The sequence below is a fragment of the Manacus candei genome, unplaced genomic scaffold (genome assembly GCF_025592945.1).
Source record: "Manacus candei isolate 608988 ecotype Guabito, Panama unplaced genomic scaffold, ASM2559294v1 h1tg000005l, whole genome shotgun sequence".
NCBI lineage: Eukaryota > Metazoa > Chordata > Aves > Passeriformes > Pipridae > Manacus > Manacus candei.
Window position 1 is genome coordinate 2,092,018 of NW_026138053.1, and position 16,993 is coordinate 2,109,010.

General features: G+C 38.3%; 1 protein-coding gene across 6 annotated transcripts in view; it reads left to right on the forward strand.

Annotated features, from left to right (window-relative positions):
• MAST2 (microtubule associated serine/threonine kinase 2) overlaps positions 1 to 16,993 on the forward strand; it is a 192,468-nt gene that overhangs the window by 69,808 nt on the left and 105,667 nt on the right. For all 6 annotated transcript variants that reach the window (XM_051795555.1, XM_051795520.1, XM_051795489.1 and 3 more), the window contains one exon: positions 13,380 to 13,411. In XM_051795555.1, the coding sequence (XP_051651515.1) occupies positions 13,380 to 13,411 (32 nt within the window). The remainder of the gene's footprint in view (positions 1 to 13,379; positions 13,412 to 16,993) is intronic.

Genomic DNA, 16,993 nt, shown 5'->3' on the forward strand with positions numbered 1-16,993 from the left:
AACTGTATGTTTTGCTGTTGCAGGCTGGAATTCCTGCCCAAAGAGATTCTGTGATGCTTTTCTTCTGCAATATTTTTTTATCCTGGTAAATGTAATGCACAGAACCTCTTCCCTGCCTCTACGTCGTAATCTATCAGTCCTGAAAAGCAGACACTCACAATGCTATCCTGTAGATATCCTGTGTGTGGGATGCCTGTTACAGAGGGTGGTTAGTTGGTGACAAACATACTTTTGTTTTATTTTTCAGGCTTTTAGAATTAATGTGGAAGCACTTGAATTTGTGCTTTGCTCTATTCTCAGTATTGCACATGGCAGCTCCCTGGCATTGTAGGCAGGTTCATTTCCCTTTCCCACATCTTGCTATCATGTTGTTTATTTGCCTGTTGGCTTTTTGAACCCTTTTTGCTCCTTGCATTTCTCAGGCTCCAGAGACTTATTTGCTCTGATAGGCATACCTGAATCTATGAGGCAAAAGCCTATTAGGCATGAAGGAAACCATAGATGGAGATTTTCAGACAGTACAATGAACTTAATTTCACACTTTTCCCGTTGAAATTAATGGAAATTTGTACAGTGAGGTTCCAATATTGTTTTGAAAATACTATTTTTTTTTGTCAGTCATTTGCTTTATCAGTTTCTAGGGCTGAACAGGCAGTGAAATGCTATTTAAGTATACTGAAATTAGCAAAACTTGAAGTATTAAGACTGAAAATAAGGTTTATCCCTCCTCAGTATAGTTAATTTAGAAATAATTCTTTCAAGTTTGTTTTACAGTACAGATTCTGCTTCTTAGAACCAGTACACGTTTAAATGCTCTGTGTCCATCTGCATTTCATGTTAAACTTGGCCAGAGAGGCTTATAAATATTCAATTAGAATAACTGGGAAAATGAAAAGAATATTTTATTCATCTATAGTGTCAATTGATTTTTTAAATAAGTAGGCATAATGTCTATCGATTTTATTTTTGTAAGCAGGTTATACATTGCAATTTAAGGTCATAAATGCTGGGCAGATGCTTACAGTTTCAGGCAAGGGAGGGAGTATGATTTCAGTTGCTTTATCTTCAGCTGAAAATATTCCAACACCATGTTAACAAAGCAATGCACTTTCCCAAGGGCTCACCTAGTAAGACAGTGGACTCACTACAGCTGAAAAACTGCCAGGTCTCTGGTAATTCTTGTCTCTGTGTGAGCCATCTTAGTACTTTTCTTAAATAAATACCAAACTGATTTTTAAATTTGTTTCAAAGATTAATACTTCTATAAAAATAAGTGGTGGGCAGAAAAAGAATCATTCATTATTTAAGAAGCTACTGTGGAATTAATAACAGTGAAAGGATAGTGCTACCTGTGACATACTTTTTTCTTAACCATAGAGATGAGAAAAGATCATTTAAGATGTTAGGTCTAAATTGTCACCACTTAGCTTATATGTAAATCTGGGGTAACCCCAGAAGCTGCATTGGGATTGCTTTGGATGGATGTTACATAAATTCCCCTAGAGCCAGTCATCTCTAATTTCCTGACTACATGGTGGGTTTGCTTTCCTATGCTGTAATTCTGAATTCGACAAGTACAAAGTCCATATTAAAAATAAACCCTTAAATCTCAGAGGTTTCTGTCAGAAGGTCTATCTTCTTATAAACTGAAATGCTTAAAATGCATTTGGAGCAATGTTTTAGCCCCAAGAATAGGATTTAAGTGGAAATCATCACCTCTTACCTTTTCTTTGCTGTGCTTTTACATTGTGAAAAATGAAAAAGGGAAGCATGTTAAAAGACCTTTGAACCTGTTGCAATCAGTCCATTTTGGAACTATTTTAACAGTTTCCAAACTCTTTTTATTGAATTGAAAAATATCAGTTACTGCAGAATTTAACTTTAGAAGAGAATGAATGGAATTAATTCACTTTTTATTTAATTCGCTTTTTCTGTGTGCAGTGAATGAATTTACAGGATCTCTTTAATTCTTTTACTAATCCTTCGTTCTGGCTGCTGAAGTTGCACTTCTCTTGGGAGAATTTGGTGAGCACCAGTACAGCTTGTGGGTATCACTGGCTGAGAGAAGACATTGTGGAAATAGAGATTAATGAGTTAAACATCTAAAGGAAATACACCAAGATTTTTCTTGATGGAAAAAATAACTTATACCAAAGAGCAGTAGATGGTTGCTATTGGAAAGTTAAATCTTGAGTTATTCTTTGCAAGCTATTTAGATTATTTCTTCACGGATTTTCACTGATTTTTCATCTTTTTAATTACTTCTTTGTAGTTTGGTCCCTCTCAAATAAAAATGTGAAAAGTTTGGTGAAAAGTCTTGGGGTTTTTTTTTCATTAGTTACCCTCATAAAACTTAAACATTTGATCATCCACAGCAAACATATTTTGTATAGAAAGTCCTCTAATGTACATGGCAGCACATCAAAATTGTAACTTCTACTCTGAGAAGAGCTATTTAATTGGGGCTGATTGTTAGCAGGGTGGGATAGGCAGAAGAAAATTGCAATGGAACTTGAAAAACAACAATGAGAAGGCTTGTGCAGAGGTATACAGCTGGGTTTTAGGAGCTTGCAGCACTTTTGTACTTAACTGTTTTGATGTACTGAAAGTTTGCCTGTTAGGTGGTTAGCAGTTTACATGCTGCTTTTTCTTTCCAGCATGAGTAACGTTTTTTTGGTAGGTTTTATGAAATGTGTATCAGAGGAGCACGGACTTTGATTCTGGTGTTATAGTTCTCCTATAGTACAATAAAGATGTTGAGTTAAAAATAACATATTAAAGACTTATTGACTCCCTAGAAGCTATTGTGAGGTGAATGCTTTAACCATGCATTGAACTCAACCTGAAAGTGTGAGCAAGGACCTTGATTAGACTGGCTGTTGTGAGATCTCTCAGGTTCAGGAAAAGCCCCTTCCCAAAGTCCTCTTTGAGGAAGAGCACCGTTTAGTGACAACTTGTGATGAATTTGCTAGTCTTACAAAGACTTTGGAAATTTCTTCTGGACCCATAATCACAAACAGGAATACACCTTAAAGCCTGACTTTGAAGTCAACAGCTGAATGAAAAAAAACCCTTCCAGTTTCTTCCAAAATGAGTAGAGGATGAAGACTGTACAGAAGAGTAATGGTGGTACAGACAGTCCTGAGTACCTGGAAGGCTTTTCCTGGTGATGAAATCAGTGTTTGTTCTGATTTGAAGTATGGTAAAGGACAGAAGACAAGTTTTAGAGATTGATTAATATCTTTTGGCTTCATATATTTTCAAAAGAGTCCCTATTTATAATTTAAATGCAACAGAAAGAGAATCCTAGCCAGAACATGTCCTTGTAATAGAATCAGCTGTTTCTGTCAGTCCATTACTGAGCACTAATCGCCCATCAGAACTAAAAGTCATTATGCACAGTCTGCAGTTTCTCAAATCTGTGCTTTGGGAGTGCATGCCTGTATTTTACCAGTACTTTAATTGGGGATGAATTTTCGTTTACTCTGAAACAGATCTCTTGGCACCGAGTAAGCCTGAATTACCCAACTGTATTAAATGTAAGGTTGTTCAGAAATAAATCTGTGAAAGATGCTTAGATGTATCCCGTGCTTTTTCACAGGAGAAATCTGAGTGATCCAAAAACTTCAGTTCACATTTGCAGAATTTGTGGTATACATGTAGGACAGGACTGGATGTGGTTACTTAAAAATATGGCCAGGGATGTGGTAGGTCAGTTCCCAGCTCTCCTCTCATTTTGAAAGCTGCTTTTGTGAGATATGTTCTGCCTCCTTCAAGCATGAACATTGTCTTGCATACACCAGTATAAAACTTTCCCCACACTCAGTTTAACCTGTAAATAAATCATGGATTTGGCCCAGCACCACTTTGTGGTTTCCCACTTTATATTCCACTATAGAGCACTGTCACATGTGAACATGACAGGCATTGTTGTACCCTTGAAGTTAAGATAGTGTAAGATTATAATTTTTAAATTAGGGTAAGGTGAGTAGTTATTGCAGTTCTGTCTCACCAAGATGGAGAGGACCATTAAATTGTCTTTTTTTGTATGTTTGTCTTTATGGTTAATTTAAATATGCCTAAGCAGATCAAATACCTTTTTGAAAGTATGTGTGAAAGAGATAATAGGAAAGCATGTTCCGATTTAATATTTGGTATTTTTTCCACTGAAAATGTTGTTTTTCAGAACTAATTATGAAAAAAGTTGTGGCAAAAAAGGTTTGTGTTATAACTCTGAAATGAATCACACTAAATGTGTTGTCACCTTGTATTTCTAGGGGATGAATGTTTCTTCCTGTACACATAATAAAAACATAAAACTTCTGTGGCCGTTTGCTTTTTCTGTAAAAAAATATTTATTGTCTGGGAGTGAAACAACTGAGCCCTTTCTTTCATCATTTCTGTCAAGGGTTTGTGTTCCAGTTTGGAGCTCAGCAGACATAAGCAATATCAGAGACTATTCACTTTTAAGGGCAGAAAGAGAAGTTAAAATTCTGTTGTCTGGCTGGCATCTCTTATTCCAAATTTTCACATGGTGCTCAGCATGTGGAGTTCTTCACTGAGTGGATGATGGCCTGTAACTATTCCTTTGCAAAAAACCATGAGCCTCCTTCTCTGGTTTTGTGAGAAGCAGAGTTTTGAGAGGGGTAAGCTCAAGTGCCTCATGCAGCTCAGCTAAGCAATGAAAAATTACATCTGCTTGTTCTGTAAATAATGTCCAGTCAGAGCAGATGTAATTAACTGCTGAACTTAATGGATGCCTCGTGAGGTTACAGATGCTATCAGTCATAAACTAGATGAAGGCAAGGGAGCTCTGTATGCTTGGAATTCCTTTTAGGACTAATTACTAAATATCTTTAAAATTGATTGCTTATGCTTTCAATTTCTCAGAGTGTTTTCACATGATCTATGTGGAATGGACTTGCTGCATCTTTAGAACAGGATGGGAGACACCTTTGTGGTTGAGGGGTTTTGAGGAACAAAAAAATTCTTTGTTCCCCAGAACTTTACTATTACTTGGTTTTATTTCAGGGCTGGCCAAGCTGCCCAGCTCTCCAACGGGACTGGTCTGACTCAGATTTTTTTTTTTTCCCCTAAATTAGTTGAGAAATAAACAATTGCAAAGATAAAATTCTGTCGATGTGTCACAAACGTTAGCCTGACGTTGACAAAGCAGTTGGAGACACAGGGAATGCCTCTCAAAAACAACAACCAAATTTAATTTCTGCCTGTTTGCTTTCAAGCAGCTGGGGATTCATTGTGAAACCAGACTGACAGAATAGATAGAACCCTTTGGACTGCTTTAAGGGACCTGCTGCTGATGTTAATATGGAACTGACCACGTACCTTTTCTTGCTTCAACTAGTGTTGAAGAATGTCCAGTTTATTTCAATATAATATAATGCCAGTGTATTTCAATTTTTTTTTTTTTTTGTAATCTCTGATCTTTGTTCACAGTCTGTATTAACAATGCACTGAATGGAGATGAGCTGATGAGCCTGTCCAGGAGTTTTTATGGATAAATTTGGTGGTCAGGTAGCCTTGATGACAGCTGTTAATTCCTCTAAAAACAACCTTTTAAGGAGTAGACGTATGAATGGTAGAAATGTCAGCTGACTTAATCATAGATTAATATTAGAATGAGCCAACAAGGGAGAGAATAAAACTGGATTTATAAATTTGTAATACTCTTGGCATTTTTAGCAGCTGTGACTGTTTCCTTGTGATTGTTGCATGCCCAGTCTTGAAGGAATTTTTGGTGCGAGTCAAGACAGAGTAATTTTAAGAGCAGTTTCTAACAATAGCATTACAGCTGCAGTCCTGTGTGGCTCCAAGATGACACTCTTTTCTGCATTTTCCAAAATTTTGTAGAACGTGACCTTTTGACTTAAATTTCTGAAACTGGCGCCGTCTGGCAAAATGAAAGAGAATTTTGAACAGTTGCTCCCATTATTTTGGATGTCGGTTCAAGGCTGGGCTGGCTCTTTCACACATCAGGAATCTGCTTCGTAAAACTAGAATTAAGTAATGAGGAAGATTAATGAGCTGTCTAAGCTGTGGGCTTTATTCCTCTCAATATTCCTTCTCCCTTAGGCAAATTTGTGCAAAAATATAATACACATAAGGAAGATTTGTAGCATTTATTATGGGTGTTATTTCTCAGGTTTGAAAGTATAACCTGCCTTTTATTTACAGAGGACTAACCCACATCTTACTTTTTATTTTGTTGATCCACACACACATTTTGGGTAGCTGTTATTGTTTATTTCAGGGAATACGTTATCATAATGGTCTTGTGCAGCTACTGCTGTTGCAATTTATGGATTACCTGTTAGGAGAGCAAATTCACCTTTTTTCTTCTGTGCTGTTTTTTCCGTGCTTCCACTCCTCATCTAGGACTCTGGGTTGCAAAATTCAAACCGTAATATTTAAAGTTACCTTTTCCTGGAAATGAAATTACATCTTAAAAACATTCTTTTACGTGCTCTTTATCATTTAAAAGTAACTCTGGCAAATGTATTTGAAGAGGGTTTTTTTTTTAGCCTTGAGGAAAACAATCAAGTTGATAGTAAATAAGTTTGCTGATGTCTAAGGATTGAACAGCTGAGTTACTGTACCCCAATTCTCCACCTGACCAGGGATCTCAGAGCTTGTCTCAAATTTTCAGAAACCACCCACTGTTTAACCTCAGCTGAAAAGCTTGGGATCAAATATGAAACGAGCCATTGTCTTTACTATGGAAGGAAAGAGATGCTGCTTGACTGATGGCATGAAATTAGAGTGACCTGTGCTCCTGGTCCCCAGTGACAGAGATAGGAATGAGTCCTGTGGAGGAAATGAGAGCTGGAAAACTTTGAGTCATTCATTGCTGTGGCTGTTGAGGGATGTGTGGGTGCCACCCTGCCCTGGGATGTGGGCATCCAGTCCCATGGAAGCTGTAGCTCAGCTGTGGCAGGTGGCTTTTCCAGGGGCTGGGCAACTCCCCATTCAGCCCTTGGGAATGTGGTTTGCATCCCTTGTTTTTTGTTGTCCTCTGCCTGTCCAAGCCATGGTGTGTGGTTTCAGTCATGTTTGTCACCATGAGCAGGTCCCGTCCAGCCCATGATGTGCTGGGTAATGTTGTATTTTGGGCTTGAAAACATGATGTAATGTATAAAATATGGAATGGACACTTCAGCTGACTAAAAACTATATATATATATATAAATATATATATATATGTAAATGGGAGTGGGTACTGAAAATATTCTGAGGAAAGTGTGAATTCTTGCCTGTTTTGAGATGTATTCTGGAATTATTTTAGGTCAAGCAACCAAAAGCTTAAATCTTATGGAAAGCCCTGAGGTTAAGTGATAGGAAAGGTTAGTGGGCAGCTTCTGGATGCATTTATTCTTGACAGGTTAATGCACAGATGTGACCTGGATCCTTAGCTTTGCTTACAAAGGAATAACTTTCTGTTGCTCAGGCAGAAGGGCTGGTGGGGGAGGGAGAATAACTTGCTGTGTTTGAGAATTTTACTTAAAGTTTAAAGGGCTTTTAGCTATATTTCCTTTTGCAGTAACTCTAATTTGAAATAAATCCAAAGGCTTTTTATTTTGCTGACTAGGAAGGGATTTCTAAGCTGAAGAGGAGAGAAAGGCTGGAAGATCTAAAAACATGAAATGCATCTGGCTGATTTGTGACCTGTGGGTTGGAAGACTGATCTATACTGAATATTTAGAGAAGCAGGGCTGCCTGTAAGTTAAACAGCTGAGAGGTTTTTTTCCCCATTTGGTTTTATATGTTAATGTACTTTGCAAATGGCATTTTTACTGACGTGCAACTTCTGCTGGGGTAGAGAACTACTCCAAACAGTAAATTTAATTTGCTTTGGACTTGTAGTATGTTTAGGGTAGCGCTGGGTGAACAGGTACACTTTTGGCTATTCTGTGCCACACATGTTGTCCTGAAGGCTGTGGCACTTTGTCACCGAGAAGGTGAGATTTCTTAGGAAAGGATGGTTCCAGGCAGTTGGGCTGGTACTGGGAATATGGGAAGAGGCACTGGGGCTAAACCATCCATGGCAATCCATGAATTTGTGTGATGGCAGACATAAATTCAGTAGAGTGAGCAGAAAGGTCTGGGAATTAAACTCCGTGTCCTCTGAATATTTTGAATAGTATTGGCAAGAGCTTGAGTATTCGTTTTCTTTATTTTAAGTGTCTCTGTAGCTAAGCAGATGATCTAACAGTATGATCCTGAATTTAGTTTCTAAAAAGTCAGTAAACTGTAGAAAATATCTGCAGCATATTCCATAGGTTAATCTGACCTTCAAGGTAGATATATATGGTTTTAGTGTTGCTGTTTAAAATTCTTCACTGATGAGTTTGGAAAACAAGTTCAGATGTAATCATTTCTAGAAAGAGAAATTGAGAAGTGCTGTATTTAATAACCACTGACAATGATATGGTGAAAAGAAGGAAATTATTTTTCCTGACAGATTCTGATAGGAGAAAGAGAAGCTTATTGTGGGGTGGGTTTCTTTTTTTATTATTTTTTTTTATTTTATTTTTTTTTTAAATCACCATGAAAAATTCCTTCCTGTTAATCTGATGGATGGATTACAGTTTGCCCTTGCACGGCCAGTTGTACTTTCCATCAGAACTGGAGATTCCAACCCTCATTATATCATTTCTGTAATGCAAATGGTTATGTATAGAAGGAGATTTAATTAATCCCCTGCTGGTTGGTAGTATACCCTAAAGCAAACATAGTCAGCAAAGGAAAAAAAATTAAAACATGAGTGCATGGTACCAGGTCACTGACTGTCAGTGGAATTTCATCATCTGTGAAATATTAACTTATTAACCGAAATGTATTTGCTCTTATAGCTGTAAAAATATTTGTCTATTGTCCCAAGTGATGATAGTGAGCTACCTTGCAAGAAACCAAGGTCAAAGGCAATCTCAGGAATCGTGCTGTCTGCTCTGGCAAAAATATGGAACATCCTGTGTAGTGATGGTTCTCACTTTAATTTGCAAGGACTCCATTTATGCTGCCATCAGTGCAGGCTCCAGCATCCAACTTTGCCTGTGGGTCTGTGCCATATGTGCAGCTACACATTCAAGGACAAATTACAAGACTGAGAGAAAGTGACAAATTTGAGTGATGGGCTCCTGGTTTTTTCACACTTTTATAACATAACCTATCTGTTTAAACGGTGTGGGTTGTGTTTTAGGTCAAGGAACAAATAGATTTCCAGACTTCATTTCCGTGTGCATACAGTTTCTGCTGCTGCCTGAAACACTCCTGTTTTCAGATGCAGTTTCTGTATCTGAAAGCTGACAATTGAATAAATTTTTCAGTATCTATGCACTAAACAATGTATTACGTAAACAGAAGAAGTGATGTTTGAAATGGCCAGTGTATTTTCCCTTCTAGCTTCCTTGCTGCCTCAAAAATGAGGATTCAGTCCTATTGTCAAACCTGAACTGTAGCATGAAACGGTGTCCAACTGACTTGATATCCTCATGATCCGAGGTGATAAGATAAAAGGAAACAAATATAAGGAACTCTTTTGAAGGCAGGTATTTGAATCTGCTTTTTATAAACTCCACAATACTGAATTTCTTTCCCAAGATCCATTTTTAACTACTTATCTGAAAATTTGCTGCTTCTTTTGTCATGTAGAGATCAAGTTGCATGTTTAATAATTATGCCTTGAAATATGGAACTGATACAAAAAATTAACTTTCAGAACAGTCTGTTCTTGTCATTTGGGTACTGCAAGATTTAATACACTCTTTATTTTTTAGGATCTGTGGACGTAGTTCTTTATTTCCCCTTCTGAAAGTTCTGTGTGAATAATGTGCACCAATCTTTTAAAATGTTCTTATGCTATTTAGCACTTCATATAAATCAAATATAAATGTAAGCCTCTATTTTAAGGGTTGTATTGTTGACCTAGAGAGCAGGTGGCATGGGGGCTGGCTGAAGTAATAATGGTAATATAAATATAGCTACTGGCAGCACAAGTGCTCGGGGAGGCAGATGTGTTGTCGGAAGGGGCAGTTTAGAATCTTGCATGTTCATGTGTTGTTCTCATCAGAAGGGTGGTCTTAAATGAAAAATGTCCTTTAGTATAAACCAGCTTATTGAAAGGATTACAGCTGCACCCTGTAAATAGTGTTTCAGACCAAGTAGTCACAGTTATTAGTTATCTCCCCTCTTAAAATGTGATTTATTTTTTCAGGATACGTGGACATATAATGCCAAACTCCATTGTGGTGTGCGTCAGATCACCAGGCAAATCACGCCACTTCCCTCATAATTTGCTAACTAAAACATTTAATCTGTACTATAAAACTGACTCTGAGTAGAGTTTAACCTTAGTAGGGTGCTTGTGAAATGCCGTTGGACTTTTCTCTTATATTTTGCGCAATTATTGAATCATTGTTTTTATAGTGCTTCTTCAATATGTTTGAAACTACCCTGTTATTTCAAGATGTAAACTCTGTCTCTCCCACTGCACACATTAGTGTTGAGCCATCTTAAAACACAGCTGAGTCTCCACCCTGTGAGTGTGTCCCCATCCCTGGTAGGCATTTCCATTGTCTGCTTGATCCCCTGGAGACCTGCAGTGTTCTGCTGACAGTGAGCATCCTCAAATAGGTGCCCTGAAATAGGCCATCAGTTGTCTGCAGTCTGCTCTCTCCTTCCTTCCATCTCCAGGCATTTTCTTTCTGGGATATAACCTTTTCAGACCCCAACTCACTGGTGATTTGGGAGAAGTGAAGGATGTGATTACGCTGCTCGTGGCTGTGTAACATCCAGCTCTGGTGCTTTTGCCTTGGCCCTGCTGGTTGTATCTGATTTGGGGGATTGTGGGTGCTGTTCCCAGCCCTGCTTCGGAGAGGCAGAAAAGGGTGAAGAGCTGGGAGGGTGCTGCCTTGGCATTTCTCCAGAGGACAGGAAAAGTGCTGTGGAGGTCGGGACATGGCTCGCGGTGTGGCTGTTAGGGTTTTTGAAGGGGATTTTAAGACTAACAAGAAATGAGGCATAGTGGAACAACAGGTATAAAAATTGATTGTTTTGATTGTGCTCTTTGTTGTCAAGACCACAGTGATATTAAATGTGAGCTAGTGCCTATTGATTGCACAGCTGCACTGTGTTTGTCAAGGTGGAGGTGCAGGAGGAAGACAATTGCTACATGGATAGGATGATGTTTCAGTTGCATTGAGATGTCATCTGCTAGGACTTGCTTCCTTGCTTGCTTGTGAACTCAGTTGATCACAGTTTTCAAAGGTACAAAGCTTTCAGGAACAAAGCCCAAGGCAGTCCTCCTTCTAACCTTGCATGCATTTAATCCTGAATTACCTATATTATAGGAAGTATTAAAGGTAATAATTGTGTGAGTAAAACAAGTGTTCAGTAGAGGAAAGGAAAGGATTTGTCCATTCCTGTTCCTGGACCATGTTTCTTGTGGTGTATATCTGTAAGTCACAATTATTGGAGCTGTGCTGCTGCAAGGGAGTGTTCTCTAAGTGACTTTTCAGCCCTAATGACTAGAGCAAAGGCTGTAAAAATGAACCCTAAAAGCTGAAAAACTAGAAGGTAGATAAAGAGGCTTAAAGGTCACTGTTCTGCTTTTTCAGCCAGTACCATGAAATTCCAGAGCTTTATACATGCATTCTGAAAATTTCTGGAGCTGACTGTGTTGGAATAAACAGAAATATATAATTTGAATGGAAAAAGTGCCCTCTGCCAAAAGGTGCCATCTTCTTTAAAGAGGATAAATTAAATACAGCTGCTCATATGATGTAAGAGATGTATATGCATGTGTAAATACTATACTATCTACAGAAGCAGAATAATATATAATACCTATAATCTTACCTATTTATTTATCCATTTGTAGTGGCAAAAAGCTGTCATTGCTACGTAGGCTTCGTGGTTGGAAAGTAATTCTTCCTAACAAATGAAAGTGGAAGAAGTACCTTTTTTAGAATATAAAACACACAACCTGTTATAGATGCTAATGATTTATTATCTTACGCACTTGAAGTGTTTTGATTAGATCTTGACAAGTTTGTCTGATGACAGGAATTTATTTCTCGATGCTGTAAGCTGTCAGCCTTGTGATAATTCACACATGAAATTTGCTTGGTACTGTTAAACTGTAATGAAATTTCAAATTGTAGAGAACTCATACTTGAAAAGAATAACAGCCTGTTTAAGATTGATTTGTTTGTTTATTGATTTATTAGTTTTAGAGGCTGTAACTTTTTGGTATCTTTGAAAAACGTTCAGGCAATTCCCATGCATTACTGACCGGACCAGTCACTGACTGTCAGTGACACAGTCATGTCAGTCATGAACTAAAGATAGAAAAGAGATTTTACCAGATTTTATGGATTTAGTTCTTTTCTATTGACTTTTTATTTCCCCCCAGAATTCAGTGAAAACATTGATTTTAATTTTTTTTTTGTCCCTTAGAAGGGATGAAAAACACAGCACGTAGATCCTGACAGCCACTTGGTATTGGCTGTGCTGGCACTTGCTATGATCAGCCGAGGCGAAGCAGCCCGGGATCAGCAGGGCTTGTCCAAGGTCTCTCTCCCGGCAGGGAATATTTTTAGGGATACAAACCAAGAACCGGCGGCGGGCGCGGCTGCCACCTGGCGGCGACCCTCGGGAGCGCAGCCCCGCCCGGCCGCGAAATCCAGAGCCGGGAGCGGGATCCCTCGGGATGCCGCGTCCATCGCTGGCCGCGCCTTGGGGTGCCCGTGGGCTGAATAAAAACCTTAAAAAGAAAATAAAAACTGAAATAAAAACCTTAACACCCCCCCCCCCCTCTCCTCCCGTCTGCCTTTGCTTGTGCTGCCGAGGTGCAAAACGGTGCTGATAAGTGGTGGTTGTGTTTGGCCTCCGATTTTTGTATGTTTAAAAAAAACCCGAACAACCAAACCAACCCCCCAAAAGCCATTCTCTTACATTAATTCTTCCTTTTGGTGAGATTGTGAGACCACAGCTGCAGGCACACTGCGTTCCACACTCCTGGAAGGGGTTCGGTCTGATGCTGATGCGGAATGTAGGACAGAATTAATTACTGCCTTATCTGTGCTTAGGCTTGAATTTCAAAGTTATGTTTGCTCTGTTGAGTGCTTATGATTTTTTGACTACAAAGGCAATGGCTGTTTAGACAAAGTGAGCAACTTTTGTACCCCAGACTGTGCTCTGTGGATGTGCAGCAGCATATCTGTGGAGTTCTGCACTGAGCATGCGTTGGGAAGTGGCCAGCTCTTTATTAATTTCACCTCAGTCATTTATTGATAAATAAATTAGTAGTAGCAAATAACAAGTAAAACTAACTCAGGTTTTCATTCTTATTTTTCTTCCAGAAAGAGCTCAGTCTCCCCAGAAGAGGAAGCTTGTAAGTATAATTATTCTTTATTCATCCCTTGGTTTGTTTTGAACATATATAGCTGTTCAGTTGTGGAAGTAATTTAGATGGGCAGATGCTCCGTTTTCTCTGTTAGCATTTTTAAGAATCTGTCACGCTCTTGGAAACAGCTAGCTTGGATTTCTCTGAGACTAAAGCCTCTATTCATTTCCTTAAGCGTAGTAGGAGAAGTAGTAGTAGTGTAAGCTTACTTCTAATTACCAGCTTGAGCTGATCCTGATATGGAAGTAGCTGCGGTGTTGAGTGTTGCTGCACTGACATTGCTGAAGTGACTCCAGAGAAGTCACTGATTATTTATGTGATATGGACAACTTTGATCACTGTTCTTCAAACAGTCTGTTGACAGAAGTCTAAGCACACAGCTCCTGGGCCATGCAGGTCAGGTGTTTGTGGAGCAGGCAATCTAATAGAGGTATTTCAATTAAGTAGCACATGTTGGGAAAAGTGGGCTTTTAAAAATGCGATTTAAACAAACAGTAATTTTTTAAAATGCATTATGATGTTTAAAGAATTTTAGTGAACTAACTTGTGTTTCAAGGATATTACAGAGCTTAGTTTCTGCTATGATTACAGATTTATGGTGGAAGAAATTGCATTATTGATTGCATTGTATAAAAGAGAAAGCTTCTGTACTGCCTGCTGTTGCATTATGATTTAAAATTGTTTCCCAAAGCTTGTGGACTACGGACATGAAGCTCACAAAAGCATATAACCTTTCTTCCTCAGGTTTCTGGTTCTAATGCGAAATTATTTTCAGCCTTCCAATGTAAGCTATCCCCTTTGTATAAGAAACAATGTTTGGAAAATGCTGTGTAGTGCCAGTGATTCAGGGCCGAACAATACAACAGATCAAAAGGTCCTTTTTTTTACAGTGAGGCATGACCAGACCTTTTTGTTTAGTTCATATGACAATGATAAACCAGTCAGGGAGTTATTTAAAGAACATGAAGCACTAACTGGTTTTGATTTTTTTTTTAACCAGTATGCCTCAAAGGCTGGCTTAACGAGATTTGAGAGGTTTCTAAGACAGGTGGTGTTCATCATTTGAAGATTATGAAGGTTCTTTGATCAAATAGTGGAGCAGTGAGTTACCAGTAAGTTTTTTGTTAATGTAGCTTAGATATTTTTGCACAAAACTTTTGGAATTGAAATTGAGGATGCCAGAGATATTCCCTTCCCTCATTCCAGTGTGGAGGTGGGTATGACACAAAACTATTTATGTATTTTCATTTGAAATATCTGAGATGCAAATGAAGTGCTTCATATGTGTGTAGTGTTTTAGTTACTAGTAACTAAACCAAATGACTGAATCCTTTGTTTCTGTATTTACTTAACACCTTCAGTTTTCATTGCTTCACTTTAGTTTTCTTCCAGAAGTGAATGCCTTTTAAGCCATCATTATGTGAAGAAATTTAGCAACCTGTGTCAAGAAGATCCAGGCCATAAATTCTAAGGTTGCAGCTATTAGTGAGATTGAAAATCTATGAAGAATTGAAATGTTTTAAGTTCGTTGCCTGTGTTATCTAGTTGATTATTGGCTTGTGGTTTCTGGAATTACAGATTCTGTAATCAAATCCAGTACCAAGTCGAGTCAAGAACCAAATGACTTCTTGTTGTTTGAAAAGTTTCACTTTTAAGAAATGAGTAGTGCATTGGGCTGGTATAAATGCCATATATATGTATACATATAAAAATTGATATAAATACCAATATATACCATTTGTGTTGATGCTGTACTATTAAGTGTACAGGCTCACTGAAAAGGGACTTGTGGAGTTGATGTACGTGGTCTTGTATATCCCAGTATCAGAATACTTACTTGGATTAAAAAAAAAACCCATTTAGTCTTTGAATTAGGAATTAGAGATATTTATATCCAGGGAATAATTATATGTGTGTATATATATATATGGTGAAAAATATACATATACTATGTAGAAATTTGTTCAACCGTTGTCTCAAAAAGGACACCATAACAACTGTAAGCAGTTCACAGTTCTTCTGGAGGCTTCTCATTTGCTTGAATCAACTTAGCAGTGAACCTCATAAGCACAAATAAATTCTGAAAGTAAAATTTATTCTGAAAAGCTGTTGCTGTGCTGTGGCTGATGAGTAGGGATAGTTATGGATGTAGCTACGTCCTGATTCATTGGCTGTCAGTCATTGACTTTTGTTCACCGACAGAAGCAGACGCAGGAATTGACAGGAGGATGAAGTGTCTGGCTTGAAGCCACAAACCCTCAAGAGGTGCATCCATTTGCTGCACAAACTCCAGCCTTTGTAGCAGTTCAGTAGCAACTGTGTTATATACAAACATCAGCCACTCAGCATTTTTTTGTGTGCTAGTCTTGAGGATGGGGTGCACTTGCTACTGTAAAAAAAATATTTGGGGAGGAAGTAATTATTTTACAGTCAGCCAGAAGCAGAGTGAAGACTTGATTATTGCTGCTTTCTTGGTGATTGCTTCAGTTGATTGCTGGGTTTGAAAGGTTTTAGCCTGTGGATTAGCTTGGATATTTGTCATTGCTGAATGGAGAAGGACAAGCTTTTCCTGACAATGCTTCTGAATTTTTCTTTGTTTGACTCTCATTGCTTCATATTTCCTGGGTCAGTATGAGTAGTCTCTATTTTTCTGCAGGGACTGATTGTAGGCATGGACAACAACAGTTGCTGTGCCTGTTCGTGCTAAGGAAAAGGAGTGGAGTTACATGTTTCAGTATTTTTGTCAGGAGAGCATGAGCAGTTTTCCTAAAGAAGGAAATTCATCTAAAGAAGGTCTTGGGTAGAAGCTGAAGAGAATGAATGGTGGGATAGAGCCTGTGAAATCTGTTGATGAGTGATTCTGTTTCCATATTAGCAGAAAGAAACACAGGCACAGTGTAAAGGATGGCTTTATCCTTAGATATGTTGCAGTCTTATTTTGAAATAATCAGCACAGAGTGAGCAGACATGTAAAACAGATGGGGGAATTGTATGCAGGGTGACACTAAGAGAAATGCCTAATTATTTAGATACAATTTTGCTGTAAATGTGCTTCTATAGGGGAGTTATGTTTAATACACTAAAGGAAATTATACTCAACTGAGTTGTAGGCTGCTAAGAGGTTGAATAGTATGAGAACAGGAACAAGTAGTTATGTTCTGTATCTGGTGTGGTTCAGTAATCAGAGTTCAAAGTTTTCCTTTAATGAATTATGCATATAAATGTATTGGTTATGTTTTTCCCCATGCTTTGTTCACAAAAGAAATAATTACCATTCATGAATATTTTCTTTAATTTCAAATAGCGAATGTGGAGTGATAGACCCAAACTTTGATCTCCAGCCTATTAGTGGAAGTGGTTTAATTATTTTCAGCCTGTTGTGTTCTTTTGGAGCTACATCATGTACAGAGATTGGGTTTTGTATTGTTGGCTTCAGCTTTCACGTGGTTTTGATGTGCACCTGCACGTGAAGTGCACTAGAGACGGCCCTGACCTGAAAGGACAGAGGTGGGGACTGTGCAGCAAGAGGAGGTTCATGATGCACCACCTGTGTGTGTTCGTGTGTTTAAC